The sequence below is a fragment of the Lepidothrix coronata genome, unplaced genomic scaffold, assembly GCF_001604755.1.
Source record: "Lepidothrix coronata isolate B3197 unplaced genomic scaffold, Lepidothrix_coronata-1.0 Scaffold361, whole genome shotgun sequence".
Taxonomy (NCBI): Eukaryota; Metazoa; Chordata; class Aves; order Passeriformes; family Pipridae; genus Lepidothrix; species Lepidothrix coronata.
Genome location: NW_016690541.1, coordinates 204,069 through 216,623, shown reverse-complemented (window position 1 = coordinate 216,623; position 12,555 = coordinate 204,069). Strand labels below are relative to the sequence as shown.

At 56.8% G+C, this 12,555-nt stretch overlaps 1 protein-coding gene across 5 annotated transcripts; it reads left to right on the top strand.

Annotated features, from left to right (window-relative positions):
- Nucleotides 1-684: 684 nt before the first annotated feature.
- Nucleotides 685-11,348, top strand: FNDC4 (fibronectin type III domain containing 4). Of its 5 annotated transcripts, none has more exons than XM_017838826.1 (6): nt 685-822; nt 6,027-6,142; nt 6,655-6,859; nt 7,696-7,785; nt 9,025-9,158; nt 10,109-11,348. In XM_017838826.1, the coding sequence occupies exons 1-6, from the start codon at nt 750-752 to the stop codon at nt 10,142-10,144; spliced, it is 654 nt and encodes a 217-aa protein (XP_017694315.1). In that variant the 5' UTR covers nt 685-749; the 3' UTR covers nt 10,145-11,348. The 5 variants fall into 5 exon arrangements, with proteins under 5 accessions (XP_017694315.1, XP_017694316.1, XP_017694314.1 ...); XM_017838827.1 differs by having other exon boundaries at nt 719-822; nt 10,112-11,348; XM_017838825.1 differs by lacking the exon at nt 10,109-11,348 and adding an exon at nt 9,864-10,073 and having other exon boundaries at nt 719-822.
- The last annotated feature ends 1,207 nt before the right edge of the window (nt 11,349-12,555 follow it).

Sequence of the window (12,555 nt, the reverse complement as noted above, 5' to 3'; positions counted from 1 at the left end):
TCCCACCAAGATTCTCCTTCCTGTAAGTTACTGCACTCCTGTGAGGCAATAGAGGATGGTTTGGGTTCGTTTTCTTATTTCCCTACCACTTCACTAGCCCAGTGCTGCCTCTCCTGGGAATGGGACACAGCCCATGCCTGTGTCTTCATGTGCGCATGGAGCAGCACCCTGGAGGGGCCAGAGCACCCCCAGCTGCAGAGGAGCTGTGGGACTGTGCTGCAGCATCAGCTCTAATGTCGGCAGCTATCAGCGCCCAGCAGTCGTGACACCAGTGAGCCGATGGTGCTCACTAGGTGTGATCATGGCCCCACGGCCCAGGACACGTCCCTGATTGTGGAGCCTCTCGCGCTGGAGAGAGTGGCTGCTGGGAACTACTGGGGGTCCAGCACGGGGAGAGTGGGCGCTGGGAGTCACTGGGGGTGCAGCATGGCGGGGCACCGGGGGGTTCTGGAGAACGATAGCGGGAGCGGCGCTGGTGGCTCCGGGGGTCCAGCACGAGGTGCGGGCGGTACCGGCGGTTTGGGGGGCGGCTCGGGGGGCGGTGCTGGTGATCCGGGGGTACGGCTCGGGGGGCCGGGCTGGGAGGCGGTGCCGGAGCCGCTGCGGTGCAGCTCGGGGGCGGGCCGGGCCGGGCGGCCGTTCCGCCCCCCCCGCGCTGCGGCCGGGGCTCGGCCCCGCTCCGTCCCGCGGCGCAGGGAGCCGGGCCGGTGCCAGGGCTGCCGCCCGGCCGGGCCGCAGCCCCTGCCGCCATGGCCCGCGTCTCGGCGCTGCTCAGCCCCGTCCTGGTGCTCTTCGGCTGCGACCTCTGCCTCGTGCGAGCCAGTAAGTGCGGCCGGGCCGGGAGGGCACCGGGGCCACGCGTCGCTGCGGACCTGGCGCCCCCCGGGCGGGGGGACGCTGGCGGGCGCCCGCCCCTGCCGTGGGCTACGGCCCCCCGGACTCTCCCGCCGGTCTTCCCCCCGTCCCCGGCGTGGCCTTGGCCGCAGACCCCGGGCACCCCTCGGGCACCCCTCGGGCATCCCCGTGACGCCGCGGCCCCTGAGCCCCCCGTGCCTTCGGCCGTGTCGTGTCCCCTCCCCGCCGGACGGCTGCGGCCGCGCTGCCCTTCCCGGGGACTCCCGCCGCGGGCGCTCCGTGACCCGCGGAGCGCAGTCCCCGCATCCCGTCCTGCCCCGATGGAGCTCCTGCCCCGGGCTGCGGCGGGCTGCGGCCGGCCCCGCCTGGCGGGGATCCTGTCCCTTCCTGCCGGTGTTCGCCGGGACACCGAGCTCAGTGCACCCAGGGCACCGCTGTCCTTGTGCCCCTTGACTCGTCGGGATGACTCGCTGTCAGCAGCCGCCTCCTGCTGTCAGTTTGCCCCTCGTCAGGTTACTGAGATATTAAATCGAATTGCGAGTGCCAGACGCGTTCTGCTACATTCTGCCGTGTTTTCCGTCTCCTTGCAAGATACGTGCTGACGGATTCTGGAAGAGATGCAGTCAGGGGTGTTAAAAAGGGGCCACTTATTTTTAGATGTGCGGTCTGGTGCTTACTCCCTGCTGCAGCAGTAAGTTGGGCAAACATCTGGGTGCCCTTGAGCCGTAGCCCCAAGGGCACGGGCCGAGGGGCAGGGGTGATTCCCTCTCCATGTCACAGCAGGATGAGGAGGGCACCGATGGAGCTATGCCCTGTCCCTCTGCAGCACCACATCTGCCAGCATCCCTCGTCAGGGGTATTTGTCCAGCCCCTTTGCTAACCCATGGAGCCGAGCTGTGTGGCAGATCTGGTCCCGTGCCCAGCTACCGACTGACCATCCCTCCCACTGCCCACCAGCCATCCCTCCTGGTGCCCAAATGCAGGCTTGCAGTGCTACTGGCTTCTGCACACAGCCCAGGTCTTCCCACCCCTTAATCAGGCTTAAAAGGAGCACACTGCTGAACAGGCAGGACAAAACCTGCGCCAGGCCTTAAGTAAGTGACTGTGCTTTCTGTGGGATGCCCCTTTTGTAATACAGCTTTAATAAAAAGTGAAGCTGGACAAATTATAAATGATGCAGAATCATTAGTGGTTAATGCACTGAACAAGGCTAAACAGTGGCACACTTTTCCCAGAGAGCCCAGCTTGGCTTTATAGCCAGAACGTGGTTATCAGAGAGCATGTTTTTTGGAGCCCTTGCATTCACGGATCTTTATGGCAACAGCTCTGGCATGAAGCTACTCTGACCTCAGCTGCAGAGCTGGCTGGACAATGTTAGATGCTGTGTGGGGACCATACACAAAGCTTTGTCCTTTGGAGGTCTTGTTGTAACAACTTTCAGTGAGGTCTCATCTTGCATATCATAGAATCCGGGAATGGTTTGGGTTGGAAAGGACCTTAAAGACTATCTAATTCCACCCTTTCTGCCGTGAACAAGGGCACCTTCCACTAGACCAGGTTGTTCCAAGCCCCATCCAACTTGGCCTTCCAGGACAGGGGCAGCCACAGCTTCTATGGGCAACCTGTATCAGGGCCTCACCACCCTCACAGGCAAGTCTTTCTCCCCCATATCCCATCTAACCCTGCCCTCTGTCAGTGTGAAGCCATTCCCCCTTGTCCTGTCCCTCCAGGTCCTTGTCCAAAGTCCCCCTCCAGCTCTCTTGGAATTTTTAGGCACTAGCAGGGGCTCTGAGGTCTCCCCAGAGCCTTCTCTCCAGGCTGAACAACTACAGCTCTCCCAGCCTGGCTGCAGAGCAGAGGTCATTTGGATTAAGCATTGTCCTGTGTATGTAGGGTTAACTTCTCAGAAGTTTTGACTTCTGAGGCTTCCTGTCTTATCTTTTTCTGCCAGGAGTGCAAATCCCGTGTGCTCAGAAATGTATTTTCTGCAGTTCGCTCAGTGTCAAACTGACAAAGGAACACTGTTTTTTCCAATGCAGAACTGCAGCCTGGACACCAGGTCTCCTGTCACAGAGGTTCAGGGCTGTTGGCCTGGAGGCTGCACCAGTTGTGTTTGGGATGCATGAGGTCTGGCACACTGAGCCATGTGTGCTGTGGCTCTGCTGTGCCCCCGGATCCTCTCACCCTCCTGCTACCAGTGAGTGTTGCCTCTGCACGGGGCCTGTGCAAGCTCCGGCTAAGTACAGCTGGAGCAGTTCTGTCAGCCCCAGGTGGACCCAGCAGCATGGCTTGTGAATCAGTGCAGTGCCTTTGTTCTCAAATAATCGAGTGACAGTCCCAGGGCCGTGTCTCAGCATCCCCAGCCCAAAAACCTGGGCTGGGCCAGGCTGGGCTCCCTGCAGAAGCCTAGAAAATTCTTGCGCAGAGCTGGGAGCCTGCTACAAGCTCCATCCACAAACTTCTGTGTCACAGAGATGTCAGACCCTGTCTTTAATTTCCTCACATACACTTAAAGGCTGGGAGTCCAGTTGCCCCCATTGCGCATGTTCAGGACTCTTTTTAATTCTGTTAGATGTAAAAAGCCCCCTAATTTATTGCTGTAGATGTATCCTGTGGAGCACCATGTCCTGTTCTTGTCCCGAGGCCAGCTGGCAGGGTTTGGTCACATCCATAGTATTAAGCTCATGAGTTCCAAAGAGGGGGGCACGTCAGTGCTACCCGCCAGGAATGGTTTCTGGCTCGTGCTAGCTCCCAGGCCATGCCCAAGAGTGGTTTGGACACATCCTGGTTGGTGTAGATCAAATCAGTTCTCAAACGAATCTCCACCACTGGATTCTTGGGCTGTTCTGACCCCACTATGTTTGCTAGCACAGTGGTGCTGTACGACAACTGTTCTTACGCCTGAAGGCCAGCAGAACCATGCAGCCCCTCATACTCCCACACTTTGAAATGCCTGTGCCTGGGACAGCACGGGGGAGTGGTAGTTTGCCGGCTGACAGGGTGCTGCCACAGCTGGACTGTGAACTGTGCAGCTGACCTGACAGTGGTAATGGCTGGGGTGGAAAACCAGACCAGGCCCAGCAGAAAAGGACTTGGAGTGCTGGTCGACAGCAGCTGAACATGAGCCAGCATGTGCCCAGGTGGGCAAGAAAGCCAAGGGCACACAGGCTTGTGTCAGCAATACTGTGGCCAGCAGGACCAGGACAGTGGCTGTCCCCCTGTGCTGGGCACTGGTAAGGCACCTCCAGTCCTGGGGTCAGTTTTGGGCCCCTCACGACAAGAAGGAAAAGAAGCGTGTTCAAAGAAAGGCGATGGAGCTGGGAAAGGGGCTGGAGCCCAAGTCTGATGAGTGACTGAGGGAGCTGAGGGGGCTCAGCCTGGAGAAACGGAGGCTCAGAGAGGACCTTCTTGCTCTCTACAATTCCCTGACAGGAGGGTGGAGCTAGGCCAGGGTCAGGATCTTCTCCCAGATAACTAGTGATAGGACAACAGGAAATGGCCTCAAGTTGCACCAGTTGGAGGTTCAGGTTGGATGTTAGGAACAATTTCTTATTGAAAGAGTGGTTAAGCATTGGAACAGGGGTCCCAGCGCAGTGGTGGAGTCACCACTTCTGGAAATGTTCAAGAAATGACCGGACGTGGCACTTTGCGATATGGTTTAGTGGGCATGGGGTTATTTGGTCAAAAGTTGGAGTTGATGATCTTGGAGGTCTTTTCCAACCTTAATGATTCTATGATTCCATCTGCAGGGAGCTCAGCTCCTGTGCCCACAGAGTACATACACCTTGGGCAGTGGCCAGGGCTGGGGCCGTGGCTTTGGTCAGCCTGTTTTGCTGATGGCGTATGGGAAAGCAGAGTGCACGGATACAGACATGGCTCAGGGGCTCCCTCTCATAGGCTAGTGATAAACCAGATCCCTGCTGGCAAAACTACAGAGAGACATTCTTTGTGGGATAAAGGATATTTGAGTGTATCTTTGAATCTTTTCCACTTTTCCCGAGTCCTGTTCTGAAAGAGAAGCACAGAACCCTGTGATATCCTTGTTCATGTTGTCTCCAGTGACCCTCTCTCCTGATGGTGTGTCAAACTTCTGGAGATACACTCAGTCCCATGGTCTCTCTGAGAACAATTTTTCGTATTTTCTGGGCTCTCCTGTCTGTTTTAATTGCCCTTGGCAGACCACAATCCCGAACTTCTCAGAGTGGGAACCACAGCCTTCTCCTGGTTTGATCTGGAGCTGGGTATTTTCAGATGTGAATGAATGCACTAAAATAGCTGGCCTGCAGAAAACACCTTTCCTTGTCACTCTAACTGGGGTTGTTGTTGATGTCACAGCTGACCTTTCTCTTGTTCTCAGGTGCCTTCTGGGGCTCTTTTTCTATCTGTATAAATCACAACGCTGACTTTGTGCTACATGGGCAGCTTGTAGAACAACACTGACTTGTTTACGAGAGTCAGGACACACGAACAGCAGCCTCAGTGTCTTTCATGTGCTGCTGTGTGTTATTTCAAGACAAAATTTGGCTTTGTGTGCAGGACTGTGTAGGGTCCTGCCGTGCTCTTAGTGCTGTGAAATCTCAAAGTGGTGATGGTCAGTCAGGGGTCAGTCAGGTCAGCTTTGTGCAGAACAGCAACGGCTGAGCGTTGCTGCCAGCTTTGCAGCCAGCTTTGCAGCCAGTGGCACTGCACTGCTGGGACAGCCAGCTCTGCCTTCAGCATTGGCCTTTCCTCCACACCCTGGAGCAAGGAGTAATGCCAGGCAGGGGAAATGGCCAGATTGAGTTGCAGAGTGCGTTTATTCCAAGCTGCCCCATTTTTCTGTCACAGTCAGTGTATCATTGCTGTGTCTGGGCTGCTTCCTACGCACTTCTAGGTGGTGTGCCAGGATCCGTGATGTTCCCATCCGCAGGACAGTCCCAGAGCTCTGTGCCTGCACACTCCTCACACACACAGTGGGCTGGCAGGGCTCAGCCTCATGCAGCTGCTGTGCCACTCCTCTCCTGGGGACAGATTCACCAGGGAAGCTGCTCCCTATAGCCCTGGCCAACGTGTTGCCACAGGCAGGTGTTGGAGAGGCCCCATGGTGGTGTGCAGGGATGAGTGCCTGTTCTAAGACATCTTCTTTTGCCTCTTTCCTATGCCTCGCCTTGCTCCATGCCTGGCTCATCCAGACAGGCCACCGTCCCCTGTCAACGTGACTGTGACACAGCTGAAGGCAAACTCTGCCACAGTCTCCTGGGACGTCCCAGAAGGAGATGTGGTCATCGGCTATGCCATCCTACAGCAGGTATCCAGGCTCTGTCCCCAGGGGGCTGGGGACACTGATTACCAGCATGCTCCTATGTCAGCCCTTTTTCCGCAGTCTGAGGCTCCTCTGGTACCTGCCCAAGGGCACCTGCGCTGCTGAAGTGCCCTTGCCAGGGCGCCCCATCTGAGCCATCCATCCTGGTGGGAGGCAGCAGACCGCAGGCTGCACTGGGAGTAGTCCCTCCAGTAGTTTCTCTGTGATTTCTCTGGATAAAGATCTTGCTTCAGCCATGACATAACCCTTCTTCGCTTGCTTGCTCCACCTGCGCAGCCCTGGATGATAGTGGCTTCTCCAGAGAGACACCTGGCCCTCAAACCATGCAGGGCTGCTGCCTAGCGCAGTGCTGGCTAGCCTGGCCCACCCCAGGGTGGATGGTTGCCTGGGAAGGGAGGAATGAGGGCAGTGTGCCCAGCACAGCCCTGCAGCCTGGGGACTGTGCCTGTTGCAGCCAGGAGCAGCCTCTGGGGGCTGACAGCTCTTCCCTCTGGCAGCGGCAGGACGGGCAGATGCAGCGCTTCATCCGGGAGGTGAACACCACCAACCGTGCCTGCGTGCTGTGGGACCTGGCAGAGGATGCCGACTACATCATCCAGGTGCAGAGCATCGGCCTGTATGGGGAGAGCCAGGCCAGCAAGCGTGTCCACTTCCGCACCCTGAAGGAGACTGACCGCCTGCCTTCCAACAGCTCCAACCAAGGTGAGCTCCTTCCGGCTTGTCCAGGCACTGCTGGTGGGGCCACACCTGGAGGTCTCCACAGCAGACAAGCAGGGATTCAGCGGCCAGTGAGGAAGGTGCTGTCCTGAGCAGCAGGCTGGGGACACACAGGGTTGTACAGGCTGCTGCTTTGTCCATTGTGGCCCTGGTAATGTCCCCAAAGCCCTGGTTTGCAGCCCTCCTGTCCCAGGTCTTGGCACCTATTCGGCTAGGCAGACTGTGGCCAGCACAGCTGCTGCCTGTAGGAAGCCAATACTGAACGGGCTCTCAGATCATCCAGGCTGCAGGCTACCAAAGGAGAAATGACAGAGCCCCATGGTCTCCTTTCCGACCCATGTCCCTGTTGCCTTGGAGTTGCCTACATGCTGGCCCATGAGAGATAATCCAAGAGATGATGCCCAGAGAGGGCACAGGAGTCTGTCTCCAGCACTGAGTATGAGAGGGGGTCTTGAGTATGGTAGGACAAGCAGATGGCTGACTTTCCTCAGAACTTTTCTGTTCAGCTGAGAGCCTTCCTGACCTGCCCTGGCCCCTGCATAGGGAGTGATCTCAGTGATTACTGGCATGCATTGTGCAGTCCCTATGTGAACCCAAACAAGCTGTTGGAATGACTGGCTGCCTTTGTAGCAAGGATAGTTAATCTGACACAGGAAAGCCATAGGATGTGTGTCCTCTCCCCAGCCAGGAGAGAGGATATCCCACACCCATCCTTGTTTGGGGGAAGTGGGTTTCTCTCCTTTGGAGTTCCTCAGATCCTCCAGTGTTGCTATGTGCGAGGGTATCTGTTGCCAGCCCTGCCTAGGGTCTCTTCTCTGCAGGTGACATCACCATGGAAGGGCTGGACAAAGACCGGCAGCTGCAGACAGGCGAGATTATCATCATCGTGGCTGTGCTGCTCATGTGGGCCGGTGAGTGCCACAAGCAGCATTCTGGTGGGCTGGGGCAGAGGTGCAATCCAGGATGCACGAAGAGGATGTGGCTCAAGAGAGTGCAGAGGCACAATGATGTGGGTCTGGCATCCTTTCCAGTAAGTCCATTGAATCTCTGTAGGAGATAGAGCCAGTGGGGTAAAAGGAGCAACCACAGCCACTGCTCAGCTATCATGGCCTGGAGTATGTGGAAGAGCAGGAGACAGTGTGGGACCCAGAATTACAGGGTGGGAGCATCCCACGTGACGGTAACGAGTGGGTGTGTTGCTTGGGCCTTAGCTAGTGGGTCTGACATCTGAGAACACTGCTGCACTGGCTGGTGTAGCTGTAAGGTAGGTGATGTGCTCCTGTACAGCATGATTAAGGCTAGTGCTCCAGCAGACAGCAGGTTGCCCTGGAAGCATGGGAGCCTAGTAGGTAAGTCGGCTCCTGACTAGTGACATGCAGCTGCTATGAATGGGAAGTCATTGGTCCTCTACTCCCTTCCCAGGAAAAGTGGATTTTGTAGTGGTATATTGCAGGAATCTCTCCTTTTCCTGTCCTTGACACTTTTCTAGTGCACTGGAAGAAAATACAAGACAACGTGGCACAGGTTGGTGTGTCAGAGTGCCAACAGGGAGGAGTCAGGCCCACTCTGTGTGCCTGTGTGTTATCACACACACGCTGGAGTTTGACCAGCACAGTCACAGCTGGGGGCATCGCTCCATACTCCTGTGTCCAGGGTCCCCAGGTGTGGGACATGCTGTGTGAGATGGGTGCTGTGAAACCATGGCAAAGTGACTGACTCTACAGCCAGTTTGTACAGACAAAGCCAAGGGCTGGTTTTTGTGAGAGTCACAAGCACTAGCCCTGTAACTTTAGTGCCTTGCTGGAGGTAGTCCAAAACCCATCCAGCTGCTCACTGACCTCACTGTCCCTCTCCAAGTGCCTGAGCATCTGCCCTTGGTGAGCACTGAGCATGTCCCAAGTGCCCCAGTGGCCTTGGCCACTTCCATGCCTGTCTGCCCGAGGAGACTGGCCCAGCCCCACGTGCAGAGGTGCCTTGGGTGGTGCAGGCTGATACATGAAGGGTGTGGGTGTGCAGTACCCTGGGGAGCCCTGGGTGCCACTGCTCTGCAGCTGGGATGCTGCAAGGAGGGGAGGCAGGCACGGCCAGTGCGAGGGAGTCCTTCATCCCATCTTTCAAGGGAGTCCTTCATCCCATCTGTCTTTTGGCAGCGGTGATTGCCCTGTTCTGCAGACAGTATGACATCATCAAGGATAACGACTCCAACAACAACAAAGAGAAGACGAAGCCATCCTCAGAGCACAGCACACCTGAGCGACCGAGCGGAGGGCTGCTGCGGAGCAAGGTGAGAGGGGAGGGCTGGCAGAAGGGATGGCATGGGATGTCTGCTGGGGCTTGTGGCCTCCACAGGTTCTGAATCTCTCCAGAAACAGAAACACTCCAGCTTATGCTCTCACCCTAAAGAGTGAGGAGTTTTAGGGTGCAGTGAGTCCTGGTCTCTTCAGGGCAGTGTGTGTGCCCCATGGGTGATTGCAAGAGAAACACTGGAAGAGACAACAGGATATGTCAGATGGGATGGCTCTTCCCCGGTCTGTCCTCTCACTGTAACAGACCCTTCACCATGCCCCTCCAAGGCTGCACTTCTCCTGCACCAATGGACTGGTCTGGCTCCTGCCTGTTCAGGCAGGAGTGGACAGGCTGGGCAGCTGTTCTTGTGGTTCCTGCACTGGTCTGTCACTGCTTACTTTCTGCCTTCACCACAGCCTACTCCAGGTTATCACCACACGAGTCATTCCAGAGCCCTTTCCCCACCCTGATGGAGATGTTGTGCCAGGCTGTGGATGGGAAGGGAGGAGTACTTTCCCTCAGCACCTGACACTTCTCCTTTGTTACCTGCCAAAGACAGTGATTTATAGCCCTGATGCTCTAATGGGACTGTGTGTTAGGTTTTTGCTTGTGTCTCATCTGCCGCCTCTGTCAATGGTGTTGCCTGACTGCCCCCTCACTGTGTTACCTGACTGCCCCACTGATTCCATATCTTGGTTTCCAGCGGATGTCAGGAGCAGAACCTTCCTGTTGGGACTTCAAGGCCCCAGTTCCCCTCCTCCAGATTTTCCAGCTTCTTGATTACTCCTTGCCAGAGATCCCTCCTCTTGGATCCCTACTGCAAACTGACCCTGCTCTGCTGAGTTCTGCTGGTCTTGGTGCCTGCTGTGGGCTTGGGGGGCTCTGCCAAGGGGTCTGATCCCAGGGGCACAGCAAAGCAGGGCCTTAAAGCAAATTTTTCTCTCATAGAAGAAATCTCCCTCGGTCAATATCATCGAGGTGTAAGTGCAGCACCAGCTCTGCGTCTGGGGTCCTGAGTGTCCTGCTAGAGCCAAAGCAGGCCTTGGAAGAAGAGGCAGCACCAGGCGCCCAGCCTGGAACTCAGCATGCGATGATCCACGTATCAGAACTCCCACTTTCCCGAGGGCACCTGTCCGGGGATGTGCCTGGAGCTGGCTCCCAGTCGTGCATGCAGAGTGTGGCCCTGCCCATCCCGCACCCTGGCCCCGCTCCCTTGCCGCTGCGGAGCACGGAGCTGAGAGCGGGTGGGGGTCCACACCACCGGCTGGGGGGGAGCTGAGGGGAGCCGAGGGGGCAGTGCACTGGCCTGAGGGTGGCCACGTCCCTGGGCACCGGCTTGGTCAAAGCCCTGGGTGCAGCCGTGGCACTGGACGCCTGCCTGGTGTCAGCCCGGGACAGACTTTGCTCTCAGCTGCCTGTCTGGGCTTGGGGGGCTGCCTGTGGAGGACGGGAGTTGCTCCCCTCTGGGCCCTGAGGCTGAGGGGATGGGGCAGTGCAGGCATTGCCCCAGTGCTACCAGGGGAGCTGTGGCCAGGTGGCAGGAGTGTTTGTCTGTGGGGCTGGGCCCAGCCAGCACAGGGGAAGAAGAGTGGATTGCTGCTGGAGAACAGGGCTCCACTGCACTCTGTCATGGCCACACAGGGACTTCGAGGCCTCTCTCTACTACAGAGGACAAAGACACAAATGAGGATGAGAAGTGAGTACTGGCACAGTGCCTGGGCAGGGATTGCTAGTGAGAGCCCCACAGAGCTGGGAGAGTGGGCAGTGCCAGGGCATGGCTGTGGCTGCACCGTGTCTGTAGTAGGGCTCAAATTCAGGCTATTTGTGGGGAGCTGCTGAGCACTCTGTGAGCACAATGCCTGTGCTGCCTGGAGGAGGCAATGTGGTGAGGCCTGCAAGGTCTCAGTTGGAGGGAACAGGATGATACAAGGAGGCTCTCTGCTGCCCTGGCTGCTGCTCTCCCTCCGTGCTCTGCTCTGCAGCCTGCCATGTGCTGGCCCTGCAGCCCTGGACTCAAGCATCACAGGATCCAGCGTCTTCCAGGAATAAACCTCCCAATAAAAGCACTTTCAGGACTCTTCCTTCCAGGTGCTGCTCAGCTCCTGCTGCAGGACTAGGTGGGGAAGGGATGGGATAAGTGACTCCTGTGGCAGGGTCTTTTCAATAAAAGCATCCTGGCTCAAAGGCAGCCTTGTCCCTGCAAAGCTGCAGGTCTTGTGTGTGTCTGTGCACATGTATGTGTATCAGTAGTTGTTGAATACATCTGTCTGGCCCTTAGGAGAAGACCTCTTCCTGCATGCTGGGCAAAAGCTGCAGGTCCTCCAAGGTCACCTTGCACCCCTCTGGCCCTTGAGGGAGAGCCAGTGCTGCATGCTGGGCCATGTTGTGCTGCTGGACCAGTGGCAGGCTGTCCCACTGAGGATGGCATCACAGCTGCGTCTCTGCAGAGAGCAGACATCCTGGCAGCAGGACCAAGAAGGGGACAAGGCCTCACCCTGACAGGCTGCTGGCTGGAGGGGCCTGCACTGCTTTCTGCTCAGGTGAGGAAGGGGGTACCTGAGTGGGGATGGGATGCAACTGCTGCTGGGCTGTACCCTGGGCTGCAGGGAGCATGGTCGCAGCTCCAGAAAGACAAATACCTTGTTTTGCCCACTGGCTTGTTTTTTAGAGTACATTAAAAAAATTAGGGCTGCCAGGGAAATACAAGAGTAGGCAGACACAAAGAATCAAAGGATCATACTACAGCAGAGATGAGGAGCTAGGGAAGGCACAAAAAAATTGTCAAAATGCACTGGTTGGGGCCAAATAAAAAAAGAAACACAAAGATCTGATATTAAATGTAAAAGTAGGATGTGGTATTGAAGCAAAAAAGACTTCCCCCACCCAAAAAAACCCCAAACCACCACTTCTTTCTCAGACCATGGCAGTGCAGGAGGGCAGGGAACTGCAGACATGGGTGCTGGAAGCAGAGGGCCTGACAATGACCTGCTGACTCTAACAACAGTTACGGGTTGCTATGTGCCCTCAGCTGAGGGAGGAAAGGCACGAGACCAGATTCAATATGTGAAACTACGAGTGAGAAAAACAGTACACAGCTCCTGACTGACTCATGGCACCCCAAGCTTCCCCAGTGCCAGCCTTCCCATGGCAGCTGCCTGCGGCACTCGCTGAGACTGGCCCTGCCACCACGGCTGCAGCCAGTGATTGCTGCTTGACTGGGCTGTCAGTGCCAGCAGCCTGAGAAGGGGAGCTATGTGGAGATGTGACAGGAACCCAACAGTGAGGGCCTCAGCCAGAACATAGCTGCAAGCTGTTACTTGACAGAGAGACCAGATGTCCTGATGGCTGCAGCCTCCTCTGCTCTGTCTGGGGAAGGAAACCAAGTGCATGGCTTG